Source organism: Equus quagga, unplaced genomic scaffold (genome assembly GCF_021613505.1).
Source record: "Equus quagga isolate Etosha38 unplaced genomic scaffold, UCLA_HA_Equagga_1.0 262_RagTag, whole genome shotgun sequence".
In the NCBI taxonomy this organism is placed as follows: domain Eukaryota; kingdom Metazoa; phylum Chordata; class Mammalia; order Perissodactyla; family Equidae; genus Equus; species Equus quagga.
This window is the reverse complement of record NW_025799867.1, coordinates 149,466-177,158: the sequence shown is the minus strand read 5'-3', so window position 1 is coordinate 177,158 and position 27,693 is coordinate 149,466. Positions and strand designations below refer to the sequence as shown.

At 47.1% G+C, this 27,693-nt stretch overlaps 1 protein-coding gene across 1 annotated transcript in view; it reads left to right on the top strand.

The window, feature by feature from the left end:
• The first annotated feature begins 5,501 nt into the window (after positions 1 to 5,501).
• The window catches only part of LOC124233847 (carcinoembryonic antigen-related cell adhesion molecule 21-like), a 90,082-nt gene continuing 67,890 nt past the window's right edge, over positions 5,502 to 27,693 (top strand). Inside the window, exons 1-2 of the mRNA XM_046651101.1 lie at positions 5,502 to 5,565; positions 6,939 to 7,291. Of these exons, the coding sequence (XP_046507057.1) occupies positions 5,502 to 5,565; positions 6,939 to 7,291 (417 nt within the window). The remainder of the gene's footprint in view (positions 5,566 to 6,938; positions 7,292 to 27,693) is intronic.

Sequence of the window (27,693 nt, the reverse complement as noted above, 5' to 3'; positions counted from 1 at the left end):
CACTGTCCAACTCTGCATGAAGGGACTCTGGTCTTTCTTTCCTGCCCTGCAGGGAGAGAGGGGGGAGGCTGAGCTCCCCACAGACAACCCAGCAGTGGTGTCCTGAGAGTTGGGGTCAGGCAGGACCTCAATCTCCCCAGGTCCTGGGTACTTACCTGGAGTTGATGGTGAAGTCCAGACACTTAGGCCTGGACAGAACTATGCCACAGTGAATGACCTCTCTCCCAATTCTTCCTAGTAGGAAGGCTCTGGAAATATCTGGGAGGACCAGTCTTCTCCTATGGAAGGCCCAGTCTGAAATATTCTCCAGTAGCCCTGCCAAGGCTCATGTGCAGAAATCCTAAGTGACAGGACCTTCAGGGCCACAGGCTCATAGTCATTTTCCCCGGTGCCCACACCTTGGTACCAGCATCTGGGCCCTGAGCATCTGGCTTTCACTGCCCACTGTGCCTGGAGCCATCACCCTCCCTGATGACTTGGGCCCGGGGGTTGCCTCCAGGTCACCCGTCCAGGCAGACATATACTCCAATGAGAGGTTCCTCTATGGGATCCATGATCTCTGTCCCAGGAGCTTCATACAGAGCAAATCTAAGGTGTATTTGAGCGCTGATGGTTGAGGGAGTAGAAATACTTCATTGGTCTCACGTGGTGGAAAAGTTCCACAGGAGCTCAAAGAGGAGTGTGAGTGCCCTCTAGTGGATTGTTTCTGCTGGGAGAAGACCAAAAAGGGGCCAGGAGAGCTGAGAGATTTGGGCTGACCTTGCACAAAGGGCACATTCAGGTTCCGAAGGAGGCATATTTAGGGGTGATTGACTTATGGCTGCCTGTAGTTCGCCAGCTTGAACACTGTAGTTTTTCAAAGAGTGTATCCAGAAGTCAAAATGACATCACTGGGTTATACTGCAAGCTCAGATGAGGGAAATACTATAGATACTGGCATGAAAAATAGATGATAACAAATCTATGTGGAATGTCATTAGACAGTCTACTCTGATGCTCTTGCCCTCTTAACAGGTGGCTTAGCTATGAATGTAAAGTCATGTCCATCATTACAAAAATATATTAAGAGGAAAATTTTATCATAGGAATTTCTCTTTATTTTCACAATTATATACCTGGGCATTATTTGTTAAGTATGAATCTACTCCCAATAAATGTAGACTCACCGGTGCCGGGGCCTCAATTCCAGTCCCATGAGCTAACAGCACCCTGTCCCCAACTTGGGTCCCTTCACTGAAGCACAGGAGCCTTTGATACTCCCTCATTTGGGGAGATCTTGTAAGTGTCTTCCGCATTCACCCATCCACTCTCACACTCTGGGCAGAATCTCTTTTTCCTCTTGGATTTGATACTTAAATTACTGACCACCATTTCTGTCCTTCATCCATCCCATGGTTATGACAAGTCCAAGAGATGCCTTCTACTCTTATCTTTAGGGGAAAGTTCTCAAAAACTGCTGCCATCATCCACCTTGAACAGACCTCCACTTGAGTGCCATCATCATCACCTAGAAGGATTTTGACACTTTTTTTTGTTATTTAGATGGTTTTCAACACTCAGGGAGAAATGTGATGCTCTCTAGAGGGATTACCAGTAGAAATGGAGAAAGAGAAATTCCATCAGTGTTCACAGAAGATCTCTAGGAACACATGGATGCTTAAAATCCTAGTAGGGTCCACATAAAATCCACATTCCTCTGCTAAAACATGGGTCCTGATCGTCTTTCCCCATTTCCTTAAGACTAAACTACAAAAAGTGACATTAACAATGACATAGAAAATAAAACATGCCTCACAGTTACTGATAAAACTAAAAGAGTTATTTGTTTTTCCTTAAAAGAGCATCCACTGCATTATGTTAATTTTCACAGTGATGGAAGAGTGCCTTCTGTCAACTGGTTATCTACAATTTTGTGAAGGGATAGAAATGACTCCCCTTTTCCCTTGAAATCTCAAATACAAAATTAGAGGTGGCTCCTGGGGGCTCTCCCAGATCCCACTACCTACAATCAGCAGCAGGAGAAGATGACGCCAGAGTTCCCACGGTCCTCAGGACAGTGGAGGCACCCTGGGCTGTCCTTGCAACATGATGCCCCCACGTCCCTGGGGTGCTGATGGGCATGTGTGGGGCCCACAGCCAGAAAATTCCACACTATCTTTGTAGCTCCATCCCAACCATCACCTGAACCTTGTGCTCTTTGCCTCCAACTGCTTCTAGTCACATCAGAAAATTCTGGAAGCCGAATACCTACTGGAAAGCACTGAATCCACGCTCATCTCTCATGAGCAGCTCCTGGGTGCACATGGACCCTGCAACTACTGTCCAAAATGCCACCAAACAGACACTAGAGTTCCTGCAGCTGGCACACCCTGCGGCTTGGATGCACTTTCCCACAAGATACCTAGATCTCATCACCAGGCCCTTCTCTCCGATGCTGGGAGCATCACGTGGATGGAGGGTTTGGTTGGCTTGGCATCTAAGAGTGTCCAAACCCCTGTGCCAGGGAGGTATTGCTGATGCCTCAGGCACTGCCAGCATGAGAGACAGTGGTTTGACAAGGAACATGCAGTGAGAGCAGGAGACAGAGCCAGGGTGTGGGCCACCACAATTAATTTCAGATGAGAGAGAAGGACACCAGTTTCCTTCCTTGTGCCCAGGGGACTCTGAACAGAAGTGTCCACTCCAGCCACAATGACTGCGAAGAAGAGACCTGAGCCAGGCCAGATATACAGCGATTGCTTCCTGAATGCAGTAACAGATACTTAATAAACACTGTTAAATGGATGACATAAACCATACACAGGAAGCCTGCCACCCCCTTGTGACACTTGCAGGTCAGAGCAGGTTTCATGGAGACACAGGGGCACTGGCATCAGCGTGGGAGGAGACCAGCAAGTGCCTGGGGCTGTCTCAGAGATGGGACTGTGCCTCTTATAGAGTCAGGAGGGAGGACAGGGACCTCCTAATGAAGGGGGATAATTCCATTCATCCCAGAAAATCACACCCCCTCCCCATCTCTACCTTGTGAGTAACTTCTCCTCTCCCCAGAGGGCCTAGGGCAGGAGCCTGTGTCCTTCTTCTCTGAGACCTGACACAACTCTAGATACTGTACATATGTAAAGTTACCACTAGGTTGGACCTCTACCCTCATCAAGAAGGAATTCATGGGGTGATTTCCGGTCCCCAAGTTCCCAGGCATGTGGGGACATCTGGCTCTGGTGACCCGCAGACATCTCACCAGCCCATGGCATCCAGGGGAACTGGAGAATGTGGAGGTGTATTCGCTTCCATCTCAGAGGGGCTGAGGGTCCCATGGGGCCCTCCCCTCCCCTGATAGAGGAACCCACAGGATCCCCAGACTGAGTCTTCATGTGGAGCTGTTCCAGTTCCTGGGCCCTGTGAGGATATCTATGACAGATGACAGACAGGGACACAGATGACTCAGATGCAGTGGCCTAGTGCTGTGATGGGAGAAACACAGGCCATTCTGAGGATGATCCCTCCAGGTGTTGAGACATCCTAGGGTGCCTGGAGACCTCAAGAGACCAATCACTAGGCCTTTTCTTTGAACCTTGGAGGCAGAGAGTTCCTCCTGAGGCAGGACATCCACCAGGCAGCACAGGACACTGGATGAGGAGTCCACTGCACGATGTCTGTCCTCTCCCTGGGCTCACTGTGCACTGGGATGGTGTTGGGCAGCCTGGGGACCCACAGAGAACAGGACCCTGGCTGACAGGCCTCTCCCCGTGGAGGTCAGAGCCCACCTCTGTCCAGGGCTCAGGGCCAGCTCCAACCCTGTGAAGCCTGGTCAGTATCCCTGGTGCAGCCCCTGTCATTGGATGCAAGTCTCCTCGTGTCCTCTGGGGGGTGACATTTGGACACACAGACCACTTGCAGGAAATTAACTCATGAATGTGGTTTTCTCTAAAGAGGTGGAGGAGGAGGCTGATTTCTCTCCCGCTGTCCAAGAGATCCTTCTGGGCACCTCCTAAATGCCTGCTCTGTTCCACTTGCCCTTTCTAAGGGCCTCAGAGTACCCTGCCCTGTCAGGGGTCCCTGTGTTGTTCCCTACTCCCTGCCTGGCACCATCCATGGGGAAGGTAGGGTGACCACAAGAAAGCCATCCAGGCCTAGGACTGAAGCCCCCAGGATGGTCAGGGAGCACAGGGACAGGCTCGGAGCCACAGCTCAGGACACACTCATGGAGAGGGAGGGTCTCCCTGAAACCTTCCCCTGAGGACAAGGACCACAGTCACCTGACCACACAGCATCATGATCCTCTCACCGAGGCAACACAGGAAACCTCCCCCGTCACACCAAGAAACTGCAGCTCCTTCTGAGACACCCGTACTGTGTCTCTGTCCCTGGAAGCAGAGGCCTGTCTGGTAACACTGGAGATGGAGGGCAGGTCCACTCATCAGTCACCACTCAACTTGCCCCTTTCTTACTGCTAGAGCCACCTCAGTGACCTTCCTGCTGGGAGCAAATCCAACCTTCCCAGAGCATTTGAGGACACTGGGAAGACTCTGGTGTCCTGCTGAATTTTTGTGTCACAAAAGGAGTTAATCCCCCAGGTTTGGGGACTCCTGGGTCTGTGTAGGGTGCTGACAGACCTCAAGGCCAGGACACAGTAGAGACCAATGCTGGAGTGAGCAAGTCATCCTCTCAGGGCACAGGGTTCTCCATCAGCTTTGCTACTGAAAGTGTGCTCCACAGGCCAGTGTGATCAGCATCACCTGAAAGTGTGTTAGCTGCAGACTCTTGGGGCCACTCCACACCTGCTGGGTCAGAATCTGCATTTTAGCAGGATCTGCAGAACCTCACTGAACACAGGAGGAGGAGAGACGCTGTCCCATCCCTCATATCACGGGGTCTCAGCTTGCCAGGCATCCATGCTACCAGGGAAGCCACTACAGTAGCCTTTCTAAGGTGTGGCCTGGATATTCACAATCTTTATCAAGTTTCACAGGTGATTCTTATGCAGGGAGGGGGTGACATCCCTGTGAGAAGGGTTCCTGATGTAGCCCCCAGGCTCCTGCTCTGAAGGGAAAAGCTAGGTAGGGAAGAACGAGGGGAAGGGTGACTGTGCACTGGGGCCCAGACCTGTGAGGACTGACCAGGACGAGACTTACTAGATTGTGCTTGTCCAAAAAAAGTGCAAGTGCAGTGTATGTGTGTGTGTGTCCATGTGTATAGGGATGAGAATCACGGCTGAAGATCCCAAAGATTCAGCAGTTCCCAGGGAACAGAAATATACACAGAAGGGAAATAGAAAGAAGGGGATGAGGGGGGAAGGAATGAGGGGACAGAGAGGGAGGGTCCTTGGCAGAGACCCTGCCCCTGGCCCACGTGACTAGGTGAGGACTCCTACCCAGGGAGGAGGCTCAGCACAGAGTGGGGAAGAACAGCAGAGTTGACCTGTGGGGGCAGAAGTGCTTGTGAGCATTTCTGGAGCCAAAGTTCTTCCCACAGAGGGAGGGACAGAGCAGGCAGCAGACACCATGGAGCCCCTTTCAGCCCCTGTCTGGAGAGGGTACATCCCCTGGTGGGGGCTCCTGCTGGCAAGTGAGAGGGATGAATCCCAGAGGGTGGGTGGGAGATGGGTGAGCAGACACTGGCTATGGCTTTCTGGGGAGGACAGGGCTCTGAGAGGGGATGGAATGCTTCTGTTTGTACCTGAGGGCAGAGGACATGGGAGCAGAGCAGGATGAGGGGTAAGGAAACAGGAAATTCACAGTGAAGTAGAATTGGTGAGGGGCAGGAAAACCTCAATTACTGTTCATTTCCCAAGTTATTCATCACTGAGTATTGAAACTGATGATAATAATTTATGTGAGGTGACAACAAAAACTACCTTAACTAGGAGCACTAAACATCGTCCTTGCCTACCACCATCATATATTGACAAATAAACACTAGGATGTGGAGGGACCTGGAAAAACTCATTCCTTCATCCACAGTATGTGCAAGCTGTTTCAGGCACTGGGCTACAAGAGAAGACAGTCCCTGCCCTCAGGCACTCACATTCCATGGGTAGGAGGACAGATAAGCAAAGAGATCTAGAATATGATGTCAGTGACTGACAAGTGCCATAAAGGGAATAGAGCAGAGAAAGGTCAGAAAGTGAAGGCCAAGGGTCTTTGGAGCAGGTAGCAGGGAAAGTCGTCCCCAAGGATGCCCCTGAGTGTGAGCAGGGCACTGAGGGCAGTGAGGGAGTGAGCTGGGCAGACATCTAAGGAAGAGTATTAGGAACAGAAGAAATAAGTTCAGAGAGGCTGAAGTAATGGTGGTCATGCTGCTGACCTTGACCAGTTGGAGACACAGACACACACACTCCCAGTCTAAGAGATGAAATCTTCTCAGGACCCAGGGCTTTATATTTCCATCTGAATAGAAAGTCTGTCAAAGCCAATGTTCAATAACCAATCTACAGATTAGAGGGATATTTACTGGGCTAATGTGAGGATGAACCCAAAGGTGTTTGCTTCCCCAGGGAAGAAAGCATTCCAGGGAAGCATGGTTTACAGTCTGGTTACATACCATTTCAGAACAAACAACATACATCAAGTATGACAGCACCATTGTTTTTCAAAGTCCCAAGGAGATATTTAGCATGTACACAGCAGATCAACTTCAACTTGGTTCTCTTGGAAGAAAGATTATCATCAAGAAGTGCTGGTATTAGCGTCATAAAAGGGAGATACTAATCCCTATCTTTAAAGAGTGCATTCTTTGCTTCAGAAAATGTTTGGAGTGATGTGCACTGTGTGGGAAGAGGGCCATAAGTCAGGCTGCTCTGGGAAAAACAAGGTTTACACTGAATCAGATTTAAACCAGAATGGCATCCCCATATACCTCAATATGTGAAAAGTTCTTATCATTCTTCTTATTTTCAACAAGGTCCAAATATTGATTGATCTCCGTCTCTTCCCTCTTAGTCACACTCTTAAACTTCTGGAAGCCACCCACCGCTGCTCAACACACTATTGAATCAGTACCCCCCAACGCTGTTGTAGGGAAGGATGCTATTCTCTTTGTCACCAATCTGCCTGAGAATCTTTTAGGCTATGTCTGGTACACAGGGGACAGAGTAGAGCCCAAACTCCAAATTCTATCGTATGTAATAGACTCATCAGAAATAACCCCATGGCCTAGATACAATGGTCAAGAGAAAATATACCCTGATGGGTCCCTGCTGTTCCAGAATGCCACCCAGGAGGACACAGGATACTACACCCTACAAGTCTTAAAGAGAACTTTGCCATATGAAGTAGGAACTGGACAGCTCCATGTATACCCTGAGTGATTTGTCTCTGACCTCCGTGTGTTGGGTCTGGAGAATTCTACTTTACATAGGGTTGACAGGCCTAGACTGTGCCTACATCCACCTCTGCATTATGTCCCCTGTTGTGATTTGAGCACTTAATGCAGGATACACACAGTGGAGACAAACTTTAAAACGTTGGAATTCCTTTCCTGGAACCAAGACCCTGCAGATATTCCCTGCAGAGAGCAGGACCAGAGGATGAGAGTAACCCAGCAGGAGGTGATCCATCTCAACCCAGCCCCTTCGGAAAATCCCTGGGCACATGGTCTTGAGAAAGACTCTGCAGGGCTCAGTAATAGCCTGGAGGAGGGGCCCCCTGGGATCTTCACAGAGAATCTCAGCTCAGGAAGCCCCTGCTCAGACCCCTGTCCCAGGGCTTCTGAATCCAGTGACCATCGAGAGCCTGTGCTAGTGTTGGTTTTGGCCTCCTGGGAAGAGCTGACGGGGAGCAATAATTTCCTGACTTCCTGAGTCCCAAGGCTCCTGAGTTGGTCACCTGCCAATGCCCAGCCCCAAGAACCACATCTGGGCAGGGGTGGTTCCTGGACCTTCACCTGATACTCAGCGTGGCGAGCACAGATGAACAAGGTCCCCAGGCCATTAACTGACTGCCCTAGGAGACTTAGCGGACTCTGGAGGAAAGTTACTGTCCCCAGGGGAGGAACATAGGAGAGAAGAAGCTGCCGGTGGCTCTTCATCCACCAGGATCAGGCACAGAGGCATTCTCTCTCAGAATCAAACAGTAACAGATGCCCTTTATTTGGCAGCTCCTCTCTGGCAAGATTTAAGTCAGGCACTATAAGTATTTTAAGGTTAATTCACTGACAACCTGGTAGTCAAATATTTATCCTACTTCATTGAGGAGAAACTGAGGCAAAGGAAGATAAAGTCATTGAATTGTGGTAACACAGCCCAAGGGCGGCAGACAAGAGGACTGTCTGCAGCCACAGCCCCGTCATCTCCTCCACCCAGGGGCCTTAACAGGTGTCTGTGGACTCCAAGACAAGCTGCCAGTTCAGATCCTTTCTTATTAGGTGTCCCCAGGTGAGAGTGAGAGATCCGGGTCTGGAGAGTGAGAGCAAGCTGAGAATTCATCCGTATTTACCCTAGAACTGAACTACCTCCATCAACAATCAGAGTGAGTGCAGGGAATGTCCAGGCTGCCCCCTGAGCTGCCCAAACCACACCTCCCTGCATGGGAATTGATATCACTTATTTGTTTCCTGATGTGTTGGTGTCACTCCCACTGGAGGATAAAGGAAAGGCTTTGCCATCTCACTCCCTACTCTACCTGTGCAGCCAGCACAGGGCCCATGTGCAATAAACTCTCAATTGCTTTAGATGGAGGAAGGAATGAACGGTGAATGAATGAATGAATGGTCAAAAATCTCTGCGGAGACCTGAACTTAGATGCCCATTCCTTGGACTTCTGTCTGCACAAGACAGATTCTCTTGCCCTCCAGGGGCTGAGGCCTATGTCTCAGGTCTTTTCCTGTTTTTTAGAGAAATATTACTTCCCACAGTTGATCTGAGACCCTGGGGTATTAATCACAATTTTCCCTTCTGGAATGATTTTAACTTCTCGTCCAATTTCTATCTCATAACCACCAAACACAGATTGTCCATGAGGACCCAGATTTGCAGCAATTTCAGGCTTCCTCCTTTCATCTGTCACCCCTTCTGCATTTGAGCATGTCTATAGCTGCCCTCAACAGAGATGGAAGAGACATTAAAGACCAAGAGTAGAGATCAGTTTCTGATGCCAAACCTGAACAACTCCTGCCTGTACCCTCACTCCCTTTCTGGATCATTCTTTAAAGTCTATCATTTATTTGGTCACTGGCTCATGTCAGTTACAGAAACCTGGGAGGATCTGATGCAGATCTTTGCCCTGAGCCCTGAGCACTCACCTGACTGCCACACTTGCTCCTGGTCCTCATGGGTTATTTATGCTCAAATTCCAGATCCATCATTACCCATCTCTAGGAGAACCTTGAAAATGTTCCCTCAGACAAAAAGCACCTCGCTGGGTTATGGAGGTTTGTGCAGTGGGAAGGAATCATCGGAGGTTTGCGAGGCAGTCAGCTGGTCAGTGAAGAACAAGGAGAGGCATGGAGGGAGGGTTCGGGGGGATGGGGTCTCTGATTCTCCTCCTCTGTCTTTCAAAACCAAACCATGCTAATGTATTGACACTTGAGAAAGTCTGTGCTTTCTCCCAGGCATAGAGCAGGTGGTCTTCAATTATCTGAGTGCTCTGATCCTCATGCATTTGTCCTGAGACACACAGCACTGCTTTATTCCTTTAAAGATTTGGGTTGACTGAGAATTGAGAAAGGCCAAGTCTAATTGCGGATGCCTGGAAAGGATCAAAGTATCACACAGGGCAACACTCTCTCTGTTACCTGCACAGTAGATTACCCACATCTGTTATCACAAGCAACAACTCCACCCCATGGAGCACAAGGACCCTGTAGTGTTAACGTGAACCTGAGACTCAGAACACCACCCACAGGTGGTCAATCAACAGTCAGAGCCTGGAACTAGTAGGTATATACTGTGTAAAATGTTTTGAATAATTGCCATACATTTTCCATAGTGGCTGTGCCATTTTCCTTTCCTGCCAACAATGAGCAAGTGTTCCAGTTTCTCCGTATCTCCCCAGTACTTGTTGTTGTCTGTTGTTTTGATAGTAGCCATTCTAATAGATATGAGGGGGTATTTGATTATAGTTTAGATTTGCATTTCCCTAATAATTAGTGACATTGAGCATTTTTTCATGTGTTTATTGCTTGTTTGTTTATCTTTCGAGAAGTGTCTATTCAAATGCTTTGCCCATTTTTCAATCAGGTTATTTGGTTTTGTTGTTTTTGATTTTAGGAGTGTTTTGTATAATCTGGATATTGACCCCCTCATTGACATATATTTGTGCATTATTTCCTCTCATTCCATAGGTCATCTTTCACTCTGTTGATTGTGTCCTCTAATAAACTGAACTATTTATTTTGACAAAGTCCAATTTATCTAGTTTTTCCTTTTGTTGCCTGTGTTCTTAGTGTCATATGAAAAAAAAATCACTGGCAAATAAAATGTCATGAAACTTTCCCCATATATTTTCTTCTAAGAGTTTTATAGTTTTAGGTCTTACTGCAGGGTCTGATCCATTTTGAGTTAATTATCGTATACAGTGCAAGGCAATGGTCCGGCTTCATACTTCTGCATGTGGATGTCCAGTTTTCCAAAACTGTTTCTTGAAAAGACTGTCAGTGAGGGGCAGTAGTTGTCATGATAGTCTGGACACCTATCCTCCTCTAATCCAGGATGTACCACTCCCATTTATGATGCATCTGCTGTCCCCATCTGACCTTATGGTGGTGGGTGTGATCGAACACAGGTCGTGATGAGGGGTTCTGGCTCCCTGGTCACATTACATACCATGTTCAGATGTTCCATCTCTCCTGAGGCCTAGTAACATGTCAGGAGCTGTTTTTCTAATGTTGTAGAAACTATGACCTTGCTCAGAACTCTAGGAGTCTGCATGGAATTCTCCACAAAGCACCTTTCACCCTTCTAACATGGGTTGGAAGGAGGTACATGTTCAGGAACTTGTCCTTTCCTCTGGAGGGTGTGGCCAGCATGTGCCAGACTATTGGAGCCCTAAAACCTTCAAAGTTGTAGCAGATCAATGAATGGTCACAGATGTGGATGGCCCTACAGGCCATGGAAGTTTCAACTTGGCTTAAATTGTTGATTACCAGAGCCGACCATGTCATTGATGTCATTGTCAACACTGACTTCATTGTCTTCTATCATCAATATCAGCAGGCATATGCTTCTACTCTTTGGAGCACAGGTTTCTTACTAAGGCATTCAGAACACTTGCTATTTCTTGTTCATCATTAGCTGGAAATCTTCTAGTTCTCACCATTCAGTATGACATTAGCTGTAAGTCTGTAGGGTTTTTATGACTTGAGTTTGGCGTAGAATGGACTTGGAGGATGAACTCATCCACTTTCTCTGCTAGGCAGGGCTGGCTTCCTGGGATCACAATGCGTACAATCACTTAGAAGGGCCTGGGGTAGGTTTAATGCTCTGCTTTCACTATCTTGACGTTCTTAATTATTTTGAATAAGAAGCCCTGATTTTCACTTTACACAGAGTCATGTGGTTTATGTAGCTGGTTCTGCCCCTGGGAGTGAGCATGGGTGCATGGAATGCCTTTAGGAAAACAAGGTTTGACCCTAATAGGAGGTGCACTTTCAAAGTTGGCCATGAGAGGGCAGCAGGATGAACTAGCTGGTTGTGAAAAGAGATGAGGAGGAATTTGGCTTTTTCTACTTTTTTTGTGTCATTATATGTCTCTAACTGTCCCCCACTCCCACCCCTTTAGCTCACAGAAGGAAGGTTCTCCAGGCCTGATGGACTTCAGAGATTCAAATTCTGGACTCCACATACAATGAGGGAAAAAAAAGAAATCACAGTTAGTGTTTGGAATAGCATTAAATAGCATTAAATAATAGTAAAGTCCACACTGAATGTTGGTCTTAGGGAAACAATGAAGAGATCAGGATGGGAAGGGGGTGTGTTATGGTGATGGGAAAGAAAGGAGCTGAGTCCTCATCTTCCTAGAGGGAAGACTTTAGTTCAGGCCTGGAAGTGAAAATCAGTAGGAAACCTCAGAGCATGTTATTCAGAGGTGACTTTGGTTCTGTCCAGAGGAGCTGCTGCTGTTTGGAGATCTGCCATCTCCTCAGTGTGGCCCAGACAGGAGAAGCCAAACCTTCCCATGATCACTCTGAACAGAACATGCGGAGACACTGGGTTTATCATGACCAAGTCCAGTGTTGTCACAAATGCAAGAAAGAGAACATCCAACAGGTGGCAGCCAGGACTGGTTATGCTCACAGTGTAAATATCAGGAATAGAATAATAATTTCATTGTTCCAGCTTCAGTGAGTTGCATGACAACAAATTAGAATATTCTTGGGGTTGAAGGCCATCCAATTCAAAAAGATATGTCCCATGTGGGCAAGTCTTACCCACCTGATTAAGATTCTTCCAAGCCCAAACATCCTAGGTCTTTGTTCATGTGACCTATGATGAGGACTGACTTGTTCTCTCTGTTTGATTTTTTGACATCAGGGGAATGGCATGAAAAAAATCATAATCTCAGTTCATGACCCAGTATGACCACCACTCCATAGATGGCCTGCCTTCCTTTTTTAGAGAACTATTATTTATTTAAATTTATTTTTATTTTTTACTTATATATTAGGAATCAGACTCAAGTTGCACCTTCCAGAAAGATCTCCAAAAGCAGGACTAGACATTCAGCTTGCTAAAGAAGCTCTCCTTACTTCCTGGATGACAAAACTGTGAAATCAAGATGCTGTGCCCGTCTTGGGCCACAGAACCTTTGCAGTCTCTCAGGAGAGCAAAACTTGGGACCCACTGGCTCCATGGCCCTGAGTGCTGGGATAGGCTCCACAAGCATCTTACAAGAGCTACTTCGTTTTTCCACATCTCACGTGTGAGAATCTTTTGTCAGAGATTCCAGGAATTTCTCAGGCTTTCATCTATTTTTGAAGGAGATTGGAAGAGAAGTAGTTGAGTCAATCTGGGGTGTCAATCCTGGATGTCATGGGTCACCTCCAATGTTACATTTCCACAGCCAAGACCTTTATTCCTCCACCTCCCAATCTGATCCTCCAGGAGTCCTTGTCCTCTCAGTCAAGGTCAACTCCATCCTGGCAAAATGGATGTGGGAAACCACACAACAGAAGCCTGTTACCCTCCTGTGACAACTGGGGTCAGAGAACATTCAATGTAGACAAAAGGCCACTGGCATCAGCATCAGAGGAGGCCAGCAAGTACCCATGGCTGTAGCAGGGATGGGACTTTAACCCTCGTAAAGTCAGGAGGGAGGACGGGGCCTTCTAACAGTGAGGGGTTGGATCCCCATTTGTCCCAGAAAATCACACCTTCTCTCCATGTCTACCTTGTGAGTGACTTCTCTCCCCAGAGGGCCTGGGCTGATAGCCTGTGTCCTTCCTTTTCTCACAGAGACCTGACCTGACACAAACTGTGGATTCTCCACCCGAGGTAAAGTTACCACCAGGAAAGTCAGAGCCCAACCCTGATCACAAAAGAAGTTAGGGATGACTCCCTGCCCCCAGGGTCCCTGGTATGGAGGGACACATGTTTATGGTCCCCTGAAGACATATCACCAGCCCAAGGTGTCCATAGGACAAAGAGAATTTCCCATCCAGGATAGGACAGGAAATGCAGGACACATGTGCTTCCATCTCACTGCGGCTTACTGTCCCACAGGGGCCTCCCCTGCTGTAATAGAGGAATCCATAGAATCCCCGGGCTGAGTCTCCACATGGAGATGCTCCAGGTCCCAGGCCCTGAGGGGAGAACTGGAGAAGACTACAGACAGGGACAAAATGACTCAGATGCAATGCCCCAGTGCTGTGATAGGGGAAACACAAGCCATTCTGAATACTGGCCCTCCAGGCACTGAGACATCCCAGGCGGACTTGAGACCTCAAGAGACCACTCACTGCACCTTTCCTTTGAAGGTTGGGGGCAGAGAGCACCACTTGTGTCAGCATATTTACCAGGCAGCACAGGACACTTGATCAGGAGTCCACTGGACAATGCCTGTCTTCTCCCCAGGCTCACCCTGCACTGGGATGGACTTGGGTAACATGGAATGCACAGTGAAAGGACCCTGGCTGACAGGCCCCTCAGCCTGCAGGTCAGAGCCCACCTCTGTCCAGGGCTCAGGACCAGCTCATACCCTTGAAGCCTGGTCAGTATCCCTGGTGCAGGCCCTGTTATTGGCTGCAGGTCTCCTCATGTCCTCTGTGGGGTGAAATTTGGACACACAGACCAGTTGTAGGAAATTAACTCATGAATGTGGCTTTCTCTAAGGAGGTGGAGAAGGAGGAAGATTTCTATCCCACTGTCCAACAGATCCTTCTGGGACCTCCTAGGTGCCTGCTCTGTTCCACTTGCCCCTTCTGAGGGCCTCAGAACACCCTGTCTTGTCAGAGGTCCCTGTGCAGCTTCTCATTCCTTGCCTGGCACCACCCATGAGAAAGGCAGGGTGACCACAAAAAAGTCAGCCAGGCAGAGGACAGAGGCCCCCAGGATGGTGAGGGAGCACAGGGACAGGCTCAGAGCTACAGCTCAGCCAACAGACATGAAGAGGGAGGGTCTCCCTGAAACCTTCCCCTGAGGACCAGGGAGCCCACAGTCACCTGACCACCCACCACCACAATCATCTCACCCAGGAAACACTAAAAACCTCCCCCTTCACACCCAGGAACTACAGCTCCTTCTGAGACATCTGTACTGGGTCTCTGTGCCTGGAAGCAGAGGCCAGGCTTGTGGTGACATTGGAGATGGAAGGCAGGTCCCCTCACCAGTCATCACTCAGTTTGCCCCTTTCTCAGCCCCTGTCATCTCTGGGACCTTCCTGTTGGGAGTAAATCCAACCTTCCCAGAGCATCTGAGGACACTGGCAAGACCCTGGCACCCAGCTGAATTTCTGTGTCACAAATAGAAATAATCTCCCAGGTTTGGGGACTCCTGGGTCTCTGTGTGGTGCTAACAGACCCCAAGGCCAGGACACAGCAGACACCAATGCTGGAGTTGGCAAGTCATCCTCTCAGGGGACAGGGTTCTCCATCAGCTTTGCTATGGAAAGTGTTCCGCAGGCCAGTGTGCCCAGCATCACCTGAGAGCGTATTAGGTGCAGACTCTCGGTTCCATCACACTCCTGCCAGGTCAAAATCTACATTTTAGCAGGATCTGCAGAGCCTCCCTGTGCACAGAAGAAGGAGAGATGCTGTCCCATCCCTCACATAATGGGGTCTCAGCCTGCCAGGCATCCATGCTACCAGGGAAGCTGCTAAAGTGGCCTTTCTAAGGTGTCCTCTGGACATTCACAATCTTTATCAAGTTCCACAGGTGATTCTGATGCACAGTGGGGGTGACAGCCTTGTGAAGAAGAGTTCCTGATGTAGCCCCCGGGCTCCTGCTCTGAAGGGAAAAGCCAGACGGGGATGAATGAGGGAAAGGGTGAGTGTGAGCTGGAACCCAGAGCTGTGGGGACTGCCCAGGACAAGACTGCCTAGGTTTGTGCTTGTGCAAAAAAGGGCATGTGTGTGTGTGTATCTGTGTGTATAGGGATGAGAATACCTGCTGAAGAAGGCAGAGCATTCAGCTGTCTCCAGGGAACAGAAATCTACATGGAAGGGAAAGAGAAAGAAGGGGATGAGGGTGGCAGGAATGAGGGACAGAGAGGCAGGGTCTTTGGCAGAGAATCCCCCCACCCCAGTGCTTGTGATTTGGTGAGTACTCCTGCCCACGGAAGAAGCTCAGCACAGAGGGAGGAAGGACAGCAGAGAAGGACAGTAGTGCTTGTGAGCATTTCTGGAGCCAAAGCTCTTCTCATGTAGAGTGGGACAGAGTAGGATACAGACATATGGAAGCCCCCTCACCCCTTGTCTGCAGAGGGCATGTCCCCTGTCAGGGACTCCTGCTGACAAGAGAGAGGGATGATTCCCTGACGGGAGGTGGGAGGTGGGAAAATAGAGACTGGCTGTGGTCTCCTGGGGAGGACACAGCTGTGAAAGGGGACAGAGCACTTCTGTTTGGAACTGAGGGGATGGACAAGGGGGCAGAGTAAGATGAGGGATGAGGGCTCGGGACAGGAAATTCTCAGTGAACTGGAATTGGTGAGGGGCAGGAAAGCCTCAGTTACTGCTCATTTCCCAAGTTAGTCATCACTGAGTATTGAATTTTGAAAACTGATGATGATGATAACTTATGTGAGGTGACATCAAATAAACACCTTAACCAGGAGCACGAAACATTGTCCTTACCCAACACCATCAAATATTGGCAAATAAACACTAGGACGTTGAGGGCCCTGTGGACACTTGTTCATTCATCCACAGGTTTTTCCAGCCTGCTCCAGACTCTGAGGGTACAGGATTAGACAAATCTCTGATGTCAGTAACTCACATTCCAAGTGTAGGGGGGCAGATAAGCAAACAGATCTAGAATGTGACGTGAGGGACTGACAAGTGTCATGTGGGCAACAGAGAAGGGAAAGGTCAGAAAGTGAGGGCTGAGGGCTTTTAGAGTAGGAGGTCAGGGAAAGTATCTCCCAAAGATGCCCCTGAGTGTGAGCAGGGTGCTGAGGGCAGGGAGGGAGTGAGCCAGGCAGACACCTGGGAAGCGTATCGGGAAAAGAGGAAATAACAAGTTCAGAGGGGCTGAAGGAATAGTTGCAGGTCTAAGAGATGAAGACACCTGTTCAGGACCCAAGGCCTCATCTTTCCATCCAAATACATAGGTTGTCAAAGCAAATAGTCAATAACCAATCTACAGATTAGAGAAATACTTAAAAAGCTTACGTGAGGACTGACCCGAAGGTGTTTGCTTCCCTTGGGAAGAAAGCACTCCAGGGAAGCATGGTTTCCAGCATGGTTATATACCATTTCAGAACAAAGGACATATATCAACTGCCACAGGAGTACAATATTTTTCAAAGTCACAAGGACATGTTTCGCATGCACACAGCAGGTGAACTTGTCCTTGTTTCTCTTGGAGGAAAGCTTATCGTCAAAGAATTACTGGGATTGGAATCAGAAAAGGGAGACACTCATCCCTATCTTTAGAGAGTGCATTCTTTCCTTTGGAAAATGTTTGAAGCAGACGTGCAACGCAAGGGCAGAGGGCCATGACTCAGGCTACTCTGGGAAAAATACATTTTACTTTGAACCAGGTTTAAACCAGAATGGCCTCCCCATACAGCTCAATAAGGGAAATCTTAGCATCCTTATTATTTTCAATAAGATCCAAATATTGATTGATCTCTCTCTCTTCCCTCCTAGTCACGCTCGTAACCTTCTGGAAGCCACCCACCCACCACTGCCCATCTTAATATTGAATTGGTGCCACCCAACACTGTTGTAGGGAAGGATGCTATTCTCCTAGTCACCGATCTGCCTGAGAATCTTGTAGGCTATGTCTGGTACAAAGGGGACAGGGTACAGCCCAAACTTGAAATTCTATCATATGTAATAGACACATCAGAAATATTCTAGGGCCTGGATACAATGGTCGAGAGAAAACACAACCTGATGGATCCCTGCTGTTTCAGAACACCACCCAGGAGGACACAGGATACCACACCCTACAAGGCTTGAAGAGAACTTTGTTATATGAAGTAGGAACAAGACAGCTCCACATACATCGTGAGTCATTCCTCTCTGACCGCTGGGTATCAGTTGGGGTGAATTCTACTTCACACAAACAGGACTGACGGGCCTGCACTGTGCCTACATCCCCCTCTGCATCCCATCCCCTGTTGGGATTTGAGCATTTAGTGCAGGATACACACAGTGGAGACAAACCTCACAAGACTGGAATTCCTATCCTGGAACCGAGCCCCTGTAGTTATTCCCTGCAGAGAGTAGGACCTGGTGATGAGAGTAACTCAGTAGAAGGTGGTCAATGTCAGTGCAGCCCTTCAGGACAATCCCCGGGAACATGGCCCTGGGAAAGACCCTGCGGGGTTTGGTCAGGGCCTGAGATGAGGAGCCTCCTGGGATGCTCACAGAGAATCTCAACTCAGAAAGTCCCTGCCCAGACCACTGGCCCAGGGCTCCTGACCCCAGTGACCCTGGAAAGCCTGTGCCAGTGTTGGGTTTAGGCCTTCTGGAAAGGGCTGACAGGGGGCAATGATTGCCTGGCTTCCTGAGTCCCAATTCTCCTGAGCTGGTCACCTGCCAAGGCTCAGCCCCATGAGCCACATCTGGGCAGGGGTGGAGTCTGGTCATTCACCTGAGACTCAGCATAGAGAGTACAGATGGACAAGGTCCCCAGGCCTTTAACTGACTTCCCTGGGAAACTTCGAGAATACAGTGGAAGGTCAGTATCTCCAGGGGAGGAACAGAGGAGAGAAAATGCTGCTGGCAGCTTCTCATCCACCAGGCATCAGGCCCAGGGGCATTCTCTCTCTGAATCAAACAATAACAGATGTCATTTATTTGAGCAGCTCCTCTCTGGGAAGATTTAAGTCAGGTACTAGGAATATTTTAAGGTTAATTCACTGGCAACCTGGAAGGCAAATGTTTATCCAATTCACTGAGGAGAAACTGAGGCAAAGGGAGATAAAGTCACTGAACCAGGATAACACAGAACATGAGCGACAGACACGAGGACTGTCTTCAGCCACAGCCCCATCCTCTCCTCAACCGGGAGCCTTCTTAGGTATCTGTGGACCCCACGACCACCTGCCAGTTCAGGTCCTCTCTTCTTAGGTGTCTCCAGTTCAGAGGGAAAGATTCTGATCTTGGGAGTGGAAGCAAGTGGAGAATTTTTCCCCGTTTACTCTAGAACTAAATTCCCTGCATCCGTAACCACAGTCAGTGCAGGGAATGTCCAGGCCACCCCGTTAAGTGTCTGATCCAACCCCCCTGCACTGGACTTGAAATCACTAGTTTCCTTATGTGTTGGTGTCACTCGCAGTGGCATATAAAGGAAAGACTTTGCCATCTCAGTCCCCACTGTATACCTGAAGTCAGCAGCTGGCCTATGTGTAACAAACTTTAATGGCTTTTGATGGAGGGAGGAAGGAATGGTGAGTGAATGAACGAATGGTCCAAAATCTCTTCAGAAACTGGAAGCTGGATGCAGAAACCTTGGACTTGTGGCCACACAGGACAGGTTCTCTTACCTTCCAGGCCCTGAGGCCCATGTCTCCGGTCTTTTACTGCTCCCTAGAGAAATACTCCTTCCCACAATTGGTCTGAGACACTGGAGTATGCATCATAATGTTCCCATATGGAAGAATTTTAACTTTTCTTCAAGTTTCTCTCTCCTAACCAACAAACATAGATGGCCCATGAGAGCTAGATTTGTAGCAAGTTCAGACTCCCCGCTTTCCATCATTCAATGCTTCCTCATTTGCACACGTCCACAGCTGCCCTCAGCAGAGAGAGAAGAGACCTTAAAGACCAAAGATAAAGATCAGGTTCTGCTGCCAAAGCCAGGCAGCTCCTGCCTGTCACCTCACTCCCTTTCTGGATCATTCCTTGGACTCTCTCTATCATTTACTGGACCACTGGCTCATGCAGTTGCAGTTACCTGGGAAGATCTGATCCACATCTTTGCCCTGAGCCCTGAGTACTCACCCGACTGCCACACTTGCTCCTGGTCCTCACGTGTTATTTACACTCGAACGCCAGATCCTTCATTACCCATCTCCAGGAGAACCTTGAAAATGGGCCCTCAGAGAAAAAAACACGTCACTGGGTGATGGAGGTGTGTGCAGTGGGAAGGAATCAGCCCTGACTGGCCAGGCAGTCAGCTGGTCAGTGAAGAACCAGGAGAGTCATGGAGGGAGGGCTTGGGGGGATGGTGGTCTCTGATCCTCTTCCTCTTTCTTTGCAATCTCAAACCCTGCTAACATATTGACACTTGAGAAATCCGTGCTTTCTCCCAGATGTAGAGTAGGTGGCCTTAGGTTCTCTGAGTGCCCTGATCCTCATGCATTTGTCTTGAGATCTACAAACCTGCCTTGTTCTTTTAAGGACTTGTGTTGGCTGAGAATTGAGAAATGCCAACTCTAAATGAAGATGTCTGAGAGGAATCAGGGTACCACACAGGGCAAAGTTCTCTCTGTCACCTGCACAGTAGATAATCTACTTATCTACTTATCACAAAGCAAGAACTCCAGCCCAGTGGAGCACAAGGACCCTGTGGTGTTCATGTGAACCTGGGACTCAGAACACCACCTTTACGTGATCAATCAACAGTCAGAGCCTGGAAGTAATAGGGGTTATGGGATTCTGTGTAAAATCTTTTGGAATCATTACTATATCATTTTGCACAGTGGCTGTGCAATTTTCCCTTCCTGCCAACAATGAACGAGGGTTCCAATTTCTCCATATCTTCCCCAGCACTTGTTTTCTGTTTTGTCTATAGTAGCCATTCTAATATATATGAGGGGGTATCTGATTAAAGTTTTGAATTTCATTTCTCTAATGATTACTGATGTTGAGCTGTTTTCCCTATATTTAGTGGTCATTTGTTTATCTTCTTTGGAGAAATGTCTATTCAAATGCTTTGCCCATTTTTCAATCAGGCTATGTGGTTTTGTTGTTTTTGAGTTTAGGAGTTTTTTCTATACTCTGGATATTGACACCTTATTGATATGTAATTTACATATCATGTTCTCCCATTGCACAGGTCCCCTTTCACTCTGTCGATTGTAACCTCTTGAACTATTTATTTTGACAAGTTCCAATTTATTTATTTTTAATTTTTTTCCCTGTGTTCTTAGTGTCATAGTCAAGAAATCATTGCCAATTCCAAAGTTATGAAGCTTTGCCCATATTTTCCTATAAGAGTTTCATAGCTTTGGGTCTTACTTTAGGATCTTATCCATTTTGAGTTAATTTTTGTAGATGGTGCAAGGTGATGGTTCAATTTCATTCTTTCACATGTGGATATCTTGTTTTCCAAAATCATCGGATCACATTATTGAGGTTTTATTCCCGGATCACTATTGTATCCCATAGCATAAATGCCTCTCTTTATACCACAAAACAGTGCCACACTATTTTGATTCTTTAACTCTGTGCTAAGTTTTGAAATCAGGAAGTGTGAGTCCTACAATTTTGCTCTCCTTTTTAAAGACTGTTTTATGATTCAGGGTCTACTGAATTTGAGGTTGGATTTTTCTATTTCTGCAAAAATTTCTTTTGAATTTTGATAAAGATTAAACGAAACATGCAGCTAGTTTGGGGTATATTGTCATCTTAACAATATTGATTCTTCCAATTCAGAATATGGAAGTCTTTCCATTTCTTTGTGTTTTCTTTAGTTTTTTCCTGAACGTTGGTAGTTTTCAAGGTACACATCTTTTACCTCCTAGATTAAGAATATTCCTAAGTATTTTATACTTTTGGATGTTGTTGTAGATGCAATTGTTTTCTTAAATGTTTTTGGAATGTTTATTGTTATTTTATGTAAGTGTAAGTGATTTTGAGTGTTGATTTTGTGTCTTGCAATTTTGCTGAATTTCTTTACTGGTTTTAACAGTTTATTTTTTTTGTGTGTGTGTGTGTGTGTGTAATCTTTAGTGTTTTCTACATAGAAGATTATGTTTTATCATAAAAATGATCATTTTTGTATTTTCTTTCCAATTTTGGTGACTTTTACTTCTTCTTCTTGCCTAATTCTTGTGGCTAGGACTTCTGTACTATGCTGAACAGAAATGATGAAAGCAGCATCCTTGTCTCGTTCATGACCTTAGAGGAAAGCATTCAAGGTTTCACCATTGAGTATGATGTCACCTGTTGGCTTTTCATTTATGACCTTTGTCATCTTAAATAGTTTCCTTCTATTTCCTCCTAGTGCCTTTCTTTTGTTAAAAACTGCAACCACTTCTCTCTAGAGATTTCCTTCAGGGGGATATTCAATCCAGAGCCCTGGAAATAAAGTCCTGTCAGATTGAGACATCCTTTAGATTAGAATCTCTTCATGTCCGAAAGTTGTCAAGACTGGGCAGGGCCATCCTCATCCCCGAATCAATTATTTACCAAGAAGTGAATGCCTTCCCAGTGTATGAAAGGTTCTGCATAGGGCTGGCAAGCTTGCCTCCCCCACAGACATAGAATTATATAGGGCAAGTGGCCTTCTCTTTTCAGAGGTCAAAGAAAGTTCCAGGAAAAAATTGATGGAAGTTCATGAGAGAAAAATTACACATGATGATGAGGTTGTAGGACACATGGGATGAGAAGAGGATTCTGGTGCTGATACTACAGAGATGTCCAGGGGCACAGGTCAGGGACCAACTTCTTGTGACCTGGGGATCAAAAGGGGTGGTGCAGCCTTATCCTTATATGTTGTCACCTGATCAAAGACACTCATCATTCTGCAGCGGTGAGTGCCATCCTCTGAGTCACTTTTTCAGAGCTCACTGGGTCCCTGTGAGGGGCTGAGATCTCTGAGGAAGGAGAGTGGTCCCAGGCCCCAGGCCCCCTTTCAGTGAGTCACCTCCTCTGTTTCTCTCAGAGCCAGTGTCAAGGCCCTCCACCTTAGTCAGCATAGGACATAAGGACCCCAATCACAGAACATACACATCCCGTGCTCCTGACCTGCCTCACACATGAGACCAGGATCTCCATCCAGCGGTTCTTCAATGACCAGAGTCTGCAGTCCACAGAGCAGATGAAGCTGTCCCAGGACCACAGCACCCTCACCACACACCCCATCGGGAGGGAAGATTCTGGTGGTTGTAGTTGTGAGGTCTCCAACCTAGTCAGTTCCAGCAAAAGTGACCTCCCCTGCCTGCATGTGAAATATGAGTTTGGCCCTCTGGCTCTCTTACCTTCCTACATGTTATTAAACTCTGGATAGATGTTTTATTTCTTATCTGTCAAATGATGGTTCTCATGAACTTTTGAAGTAGAGCTGTTGTAATAGGCAAGGACAAAGGTGGAAACTCCTTAGAAGACTTGCATTGAGTCAATCAATGCTCAACAATGTGAACTATCATTATTGTTGGCTTGAGGTCACTTTCCACTCCAGATCCCAGCTCTTGTTGCCCTCAGTTGCACCATCTCCACAGTGGAAGGAAGGTCAGCAGTTGTGCAATGAGGGTTGGGAACCCATGATAAGCTCTCAGGAACCAGAGCTCTCTCCCTCCCCCAGGGGGAGGCATGGATGGCACCTGAACTCTGATGCAGACACTGGGAATACACAAGGGGACACAGATGGGGGTAGCAACACTGATCTTTTTCTCCTCATCTGATTCCTTCTGAAGAATTCCTAAAGTCTTCTTGAGCATTCTTATTTTCATGGCAACTGTTATTTGTGTAGGTGCAGTAAGACTCTGTCCTCCTTGTTACTAGGATATCATTGGAAACATTGCTGGTACAACCACAGCTTTGAATCAAATTTCCTAGTTGAAAATGACGTCCATAGGATCAGGTAGGACCCCACATTTTAAGAAGCTAAGGTTGACTTGATGGATATTTTTGGGCTCTGGAGAAGACAGGGTGTCACTCAAAGCTGAAGAGACTGCAGATGAGTCCTGATGTCTAGGCTTCCTAATGTCAAGAGGCCGTTAAAAGTCCCATCGGACGTTCCTTAGGAAAATCGCATCAGAGGAAACTGTGTCGTGAGTGTGCAAGCCCCCTGCACCTGTGTAAACAATCAGGCAAAACTGAGTGAGAGTAGCCTTGTTTAGGATCAAGAACACTCTTCATTGTAGATGAAGTTTGATCAAAATGGGAGTGACTTTGCAGAAATGTTGCGTTTGCATGCAAAATTCCAGCAAGCACAGCCTTCTGATGATCAGCTTCCAGCCCTGTTCACTGTCTCTCAGCTATTTTGCACCTCTTTATAAATTGCAAGGAAGTTATGGAGATGCAGATTGGGTCTTGGCTGATAGAGATGTCCTTGTGTTTGCCTCCCACTGTGCAGTAAGCAGTTTTGTAGTGACCTAGAGGCCTAATGTTCCCTCAGACTCACTAAACTTTAGACAGCTCTTCCTCACTGTAAACTCTTGCCTCCATTTTCCTAGAGCATTTCCTTTGAAATATCATTGCAATTTTTCATTGCAGATACTTTCTCTGCCCTTTTGAAGTGTATTTAAGTCTCCTTAGACTTTTCTTGCAAGTTTTAGGACCCAGGGACTCTCTTTCTCAAGGACCTGGTCCCATCCCTTTGAAATGGAATCCTCCTAGAAGATCCTGCCCCTACTTCCCAGTGTCTGAAAGAGGGCGGCAGCCTAACTTTAGTGGGTCCCTTTAAAATCAGCTTTAAAATCTGCCTCCTATCAACAATTGATGAGAAGTTTCATTTCTCCTTTGAGTAAGGCTGATTAGAATACAGAAGTGGCCTCCAATTCCCTCTACCTGCTCTTAAAAAGTCTTCAGCCTTTAGTTTCAAGGTTGAATTCATTCTTTCTCCCCTATTGTACTGATCTTGAATGAAGTATTTCTACCTCTTTAACTTTGGTGCAACTTTTACTTTGACATCACCTGCCTGTCTGTAGTTGATCCTGTCATTTGTCACACAGTGTTAAACCTCACCATATTTTCAAATTATCAAATTTCTTTCCTTATCTGTCTATAGTCCTCCAAAAGAGCATTTCCTATTTTCCTCCCTCCCTTCTGATTTGGCATTCACAGCAGGAGATGACCTCACCGCACAGAAGTTCCAGGTTATCTCCTCCCTGGCCATTGTCCTCAGGACTTGAGAAGCACTGTGAGCTCAACGCCAATGACTTGAGAGAGATCTGGGAGGACCGTGGTAGGTGTAAGCATCTGCTTTTGCCATCTTGAAATTCTGAATGTGTTTTGAACAAAGAGCCCTGCATTATCACTTTACATTGACTCCTACAATTGGTGTAGCTGGTTCTGTCCCTGGAAGTGACCACTAGTTGATGGACTCCTTTTGGGGGGGAAAAAGTATGATGTCATCAGGAGTTGTAGTATGTCCTGTAGCCACTAGTGCAGCACCACCGCATGGTAACCTGGGGTCTGTGAACACAGGCCTGTAGGAGTCTGGCTTTTTCTATTCTACTTGTGCCCTCATAGGCCTCTAACAGCCCCACCTCCCAACCCCAGCTTCCAGAGGGAATGATTTCCAGCCCTGAGTACTTCAGAGATTCAAATTTTTGACTCTACAATCCAAGCAGGGGGGCGAATCACAGTGAATTGGCTCAAATGTGAATAGCAGCAGTCTTAGCAAAATACTTAAACTACAGGGATTGGAAGTGTGTGTGTGTGTGTGTGTGTGTGTGTGTATGTGTGTGTGTGTGTTATGGTGATGAGGAAGAAAGCAGTAGAGTTGTCATCCTCCAAGAGGGCAGACTTTTGATAATTCCTGAAAGTGAAAAATCAGTAACTAGCCTCAGAGCATGTTATTCGGAGATGACTTTGGTTCCATCCAGAGGAGTTGATGTTGTTTGGGGCAGGTCTCCTCAGGGTGGCCCAGACAGGAGAAGCCAGGACCTTCCTGTGATCACTCTGAACAGAACACACAGAGACACATGGCTTATCATGGCCAAGTCCAGTATTGGCATAAATACAAGAAAGAGAACATCCAACAGGAGGGAGACAGGACTGGTTTTGTTCGCAGCATGAACATCAGGAATAGAATAATTATTTCATTTTTCTGGGTGCAGTGGGCTGCATGACAAGAAGTGAAAATCTCCTTGGAGTTGTAGGTCATTCACTTCAAAACAATCTCCTCCCCTCCCGGGCAAGCCTTACACACCGGATTAAGTTTTGGCTAAGAAGTCCCAAGTTCTTAGGTCTTTGTCTGTATGACATACAGAGACTGACATGTTTTCTCTATTTTTTTGACATCAGGAGCAAGGAATTTCAAAGTCACAACCTTGTTCATGAGCCAATATCATCACCAGTTCATACATGGCTTTCTTCCTTTTAAAAAGTATTATTTTATTTTCTTATTTATTTGGGACCAAGCTCTACTTAGAGTTTTCAGAAAGAACCCCAAGGACAGGACTGGAAATCTGGCTCACTAAGGAAGCTCTGTCTTGGATGAACAACCAAGGAAATCAGGAGGCTGCTGCCATGTTGGTTTCAGACAACAGAACCTTTGCTGCAATTGGCAGCAGCAAATGCTTTCCCACTCTTGGCTTCTTGGGACCCAATACCCGCATGGTCCTGAGTGCCGGGTGAAGCACAACATTCATCTCACAAGAACCACTTCCCTTGTCCACAATGTAAATCTGCTGTCAGAGATTCCAAGAATTGCTGTCTTCAGCTTCTCAGTCTTCCATGTGTTTTTTAAGGGAGTCGGAAGGGAATAAGTTGATCTATGTTACCAACCCTAAACCTCATGGGACATCTCGATCATAACAGCTCCACAACCGAGATCTTTACTCCCCCCACCTCCCAACCTGATCCTTCCTGAGTCTTCCTCTTCTCAGTCAAGGTCAAATCCATCCTTCCAGGATCTCAGGTGAGAAATCTGCATGGTATTTTTGATGCCTCTCTTGCTCGCCCACTAATCCACCAGCAATCTTTGCAATCTTTCTACCAAGTTCTTCCTTAATCAACCTAAATTCTCTCTTTGATGTGACCAAGGATTCTTGGTTTTCCTAAATTCTCCCCCTAATGTTTCCTCAGACCATTATTTTTCTCTCAAAATCTCTATTATCTGACATCTTATATCCCACTTTTTATTCTCTTAATTTTATCCAATTATCTCCAGCGTCTTCTTGAATAACTCATTTCTTTCCCCAAATATCATTTTAATTTTTCTCCAAACCACCGCTAACTTACCTCTTAAAGCCTCCAAATTCTTCGTTCAATTTCCCTCCAAGTTTTCACTTATCCTGCACCAATTTCTTTCTGCTTTAACCAAATTCTTCTGATAATTGTGCCCAAATCCTTATTTCCCTCAAAATTCCTCTTAAGCTCCAAAACTCTTATTTTGATTTTCCTTAAATGCATTCCTTGATTTTACTCAATTCTTCCTCAATTCTCTCCACCAATATCGCAAATTCCCCCCTTAATTTCTCCCAGGTCATTCCCTCAGAATCCAATTTCACCTCTTGGTTGCTGTTCCACCATCCTCAGTCAGCCCTTTGGTTTTCCATCAGAATTCCTAACTCTCCCACGAGTTTCCCTCTCTTGGATCCTTGAAGCCCAGTTTCTCAGCCAATCCCTCCAAACCCTTTTCCCTTGCAGATCCCACTCTCGCCTGCCCATCGATTCCCTGTGCCCTCAGTCGGATCCCTCCCTCTGAGTGGCTGGTGTGCCATCTTCCTCTCCACTCCCTCCCTCTCTAAAACCCCACACTCACCTGCACTGCTCCTTCCCAGTCCTCCAGGGCCACATATCTACACTCCCAGGGCTAGGCACAGCTGGCTAGGCCTCCTGCTCCCTCTTGGTTCCTGCTCCCTGGGCGCCGACAGAGGCCCTGAGTGCAGAGGTAGCAAGTGACTTCAATTTGGGGGACCCTAGGATGTCAGGTGACCTACCCCCTTGGTCGCCGCCATATTGTTTGGATTACTTAACTGGAAGGGGGGGGGTCTCTTCATCTTCTGCCCACCTGATTTAGGCTTTCTTTTCTTATGGCCATGCCCCCTCCTTTTTCCAAGCCTCCTCTTGAAGGTGCAAGCACTTTTTACTCTTCTCAGGTTTAGGGATTGCTGGGAGCGCCCTCTCCATGGGCCTTAAAATGGGACTCTGCAGGCTTTCCATAGGAGAGGGTGGGTTATGCTTCTGTTAGAGGGCCTTCGTTCCCTCTGACTGCGCTCACAGTCTCCCTGAGCTTCCCTCAGCCATTCAGAGATC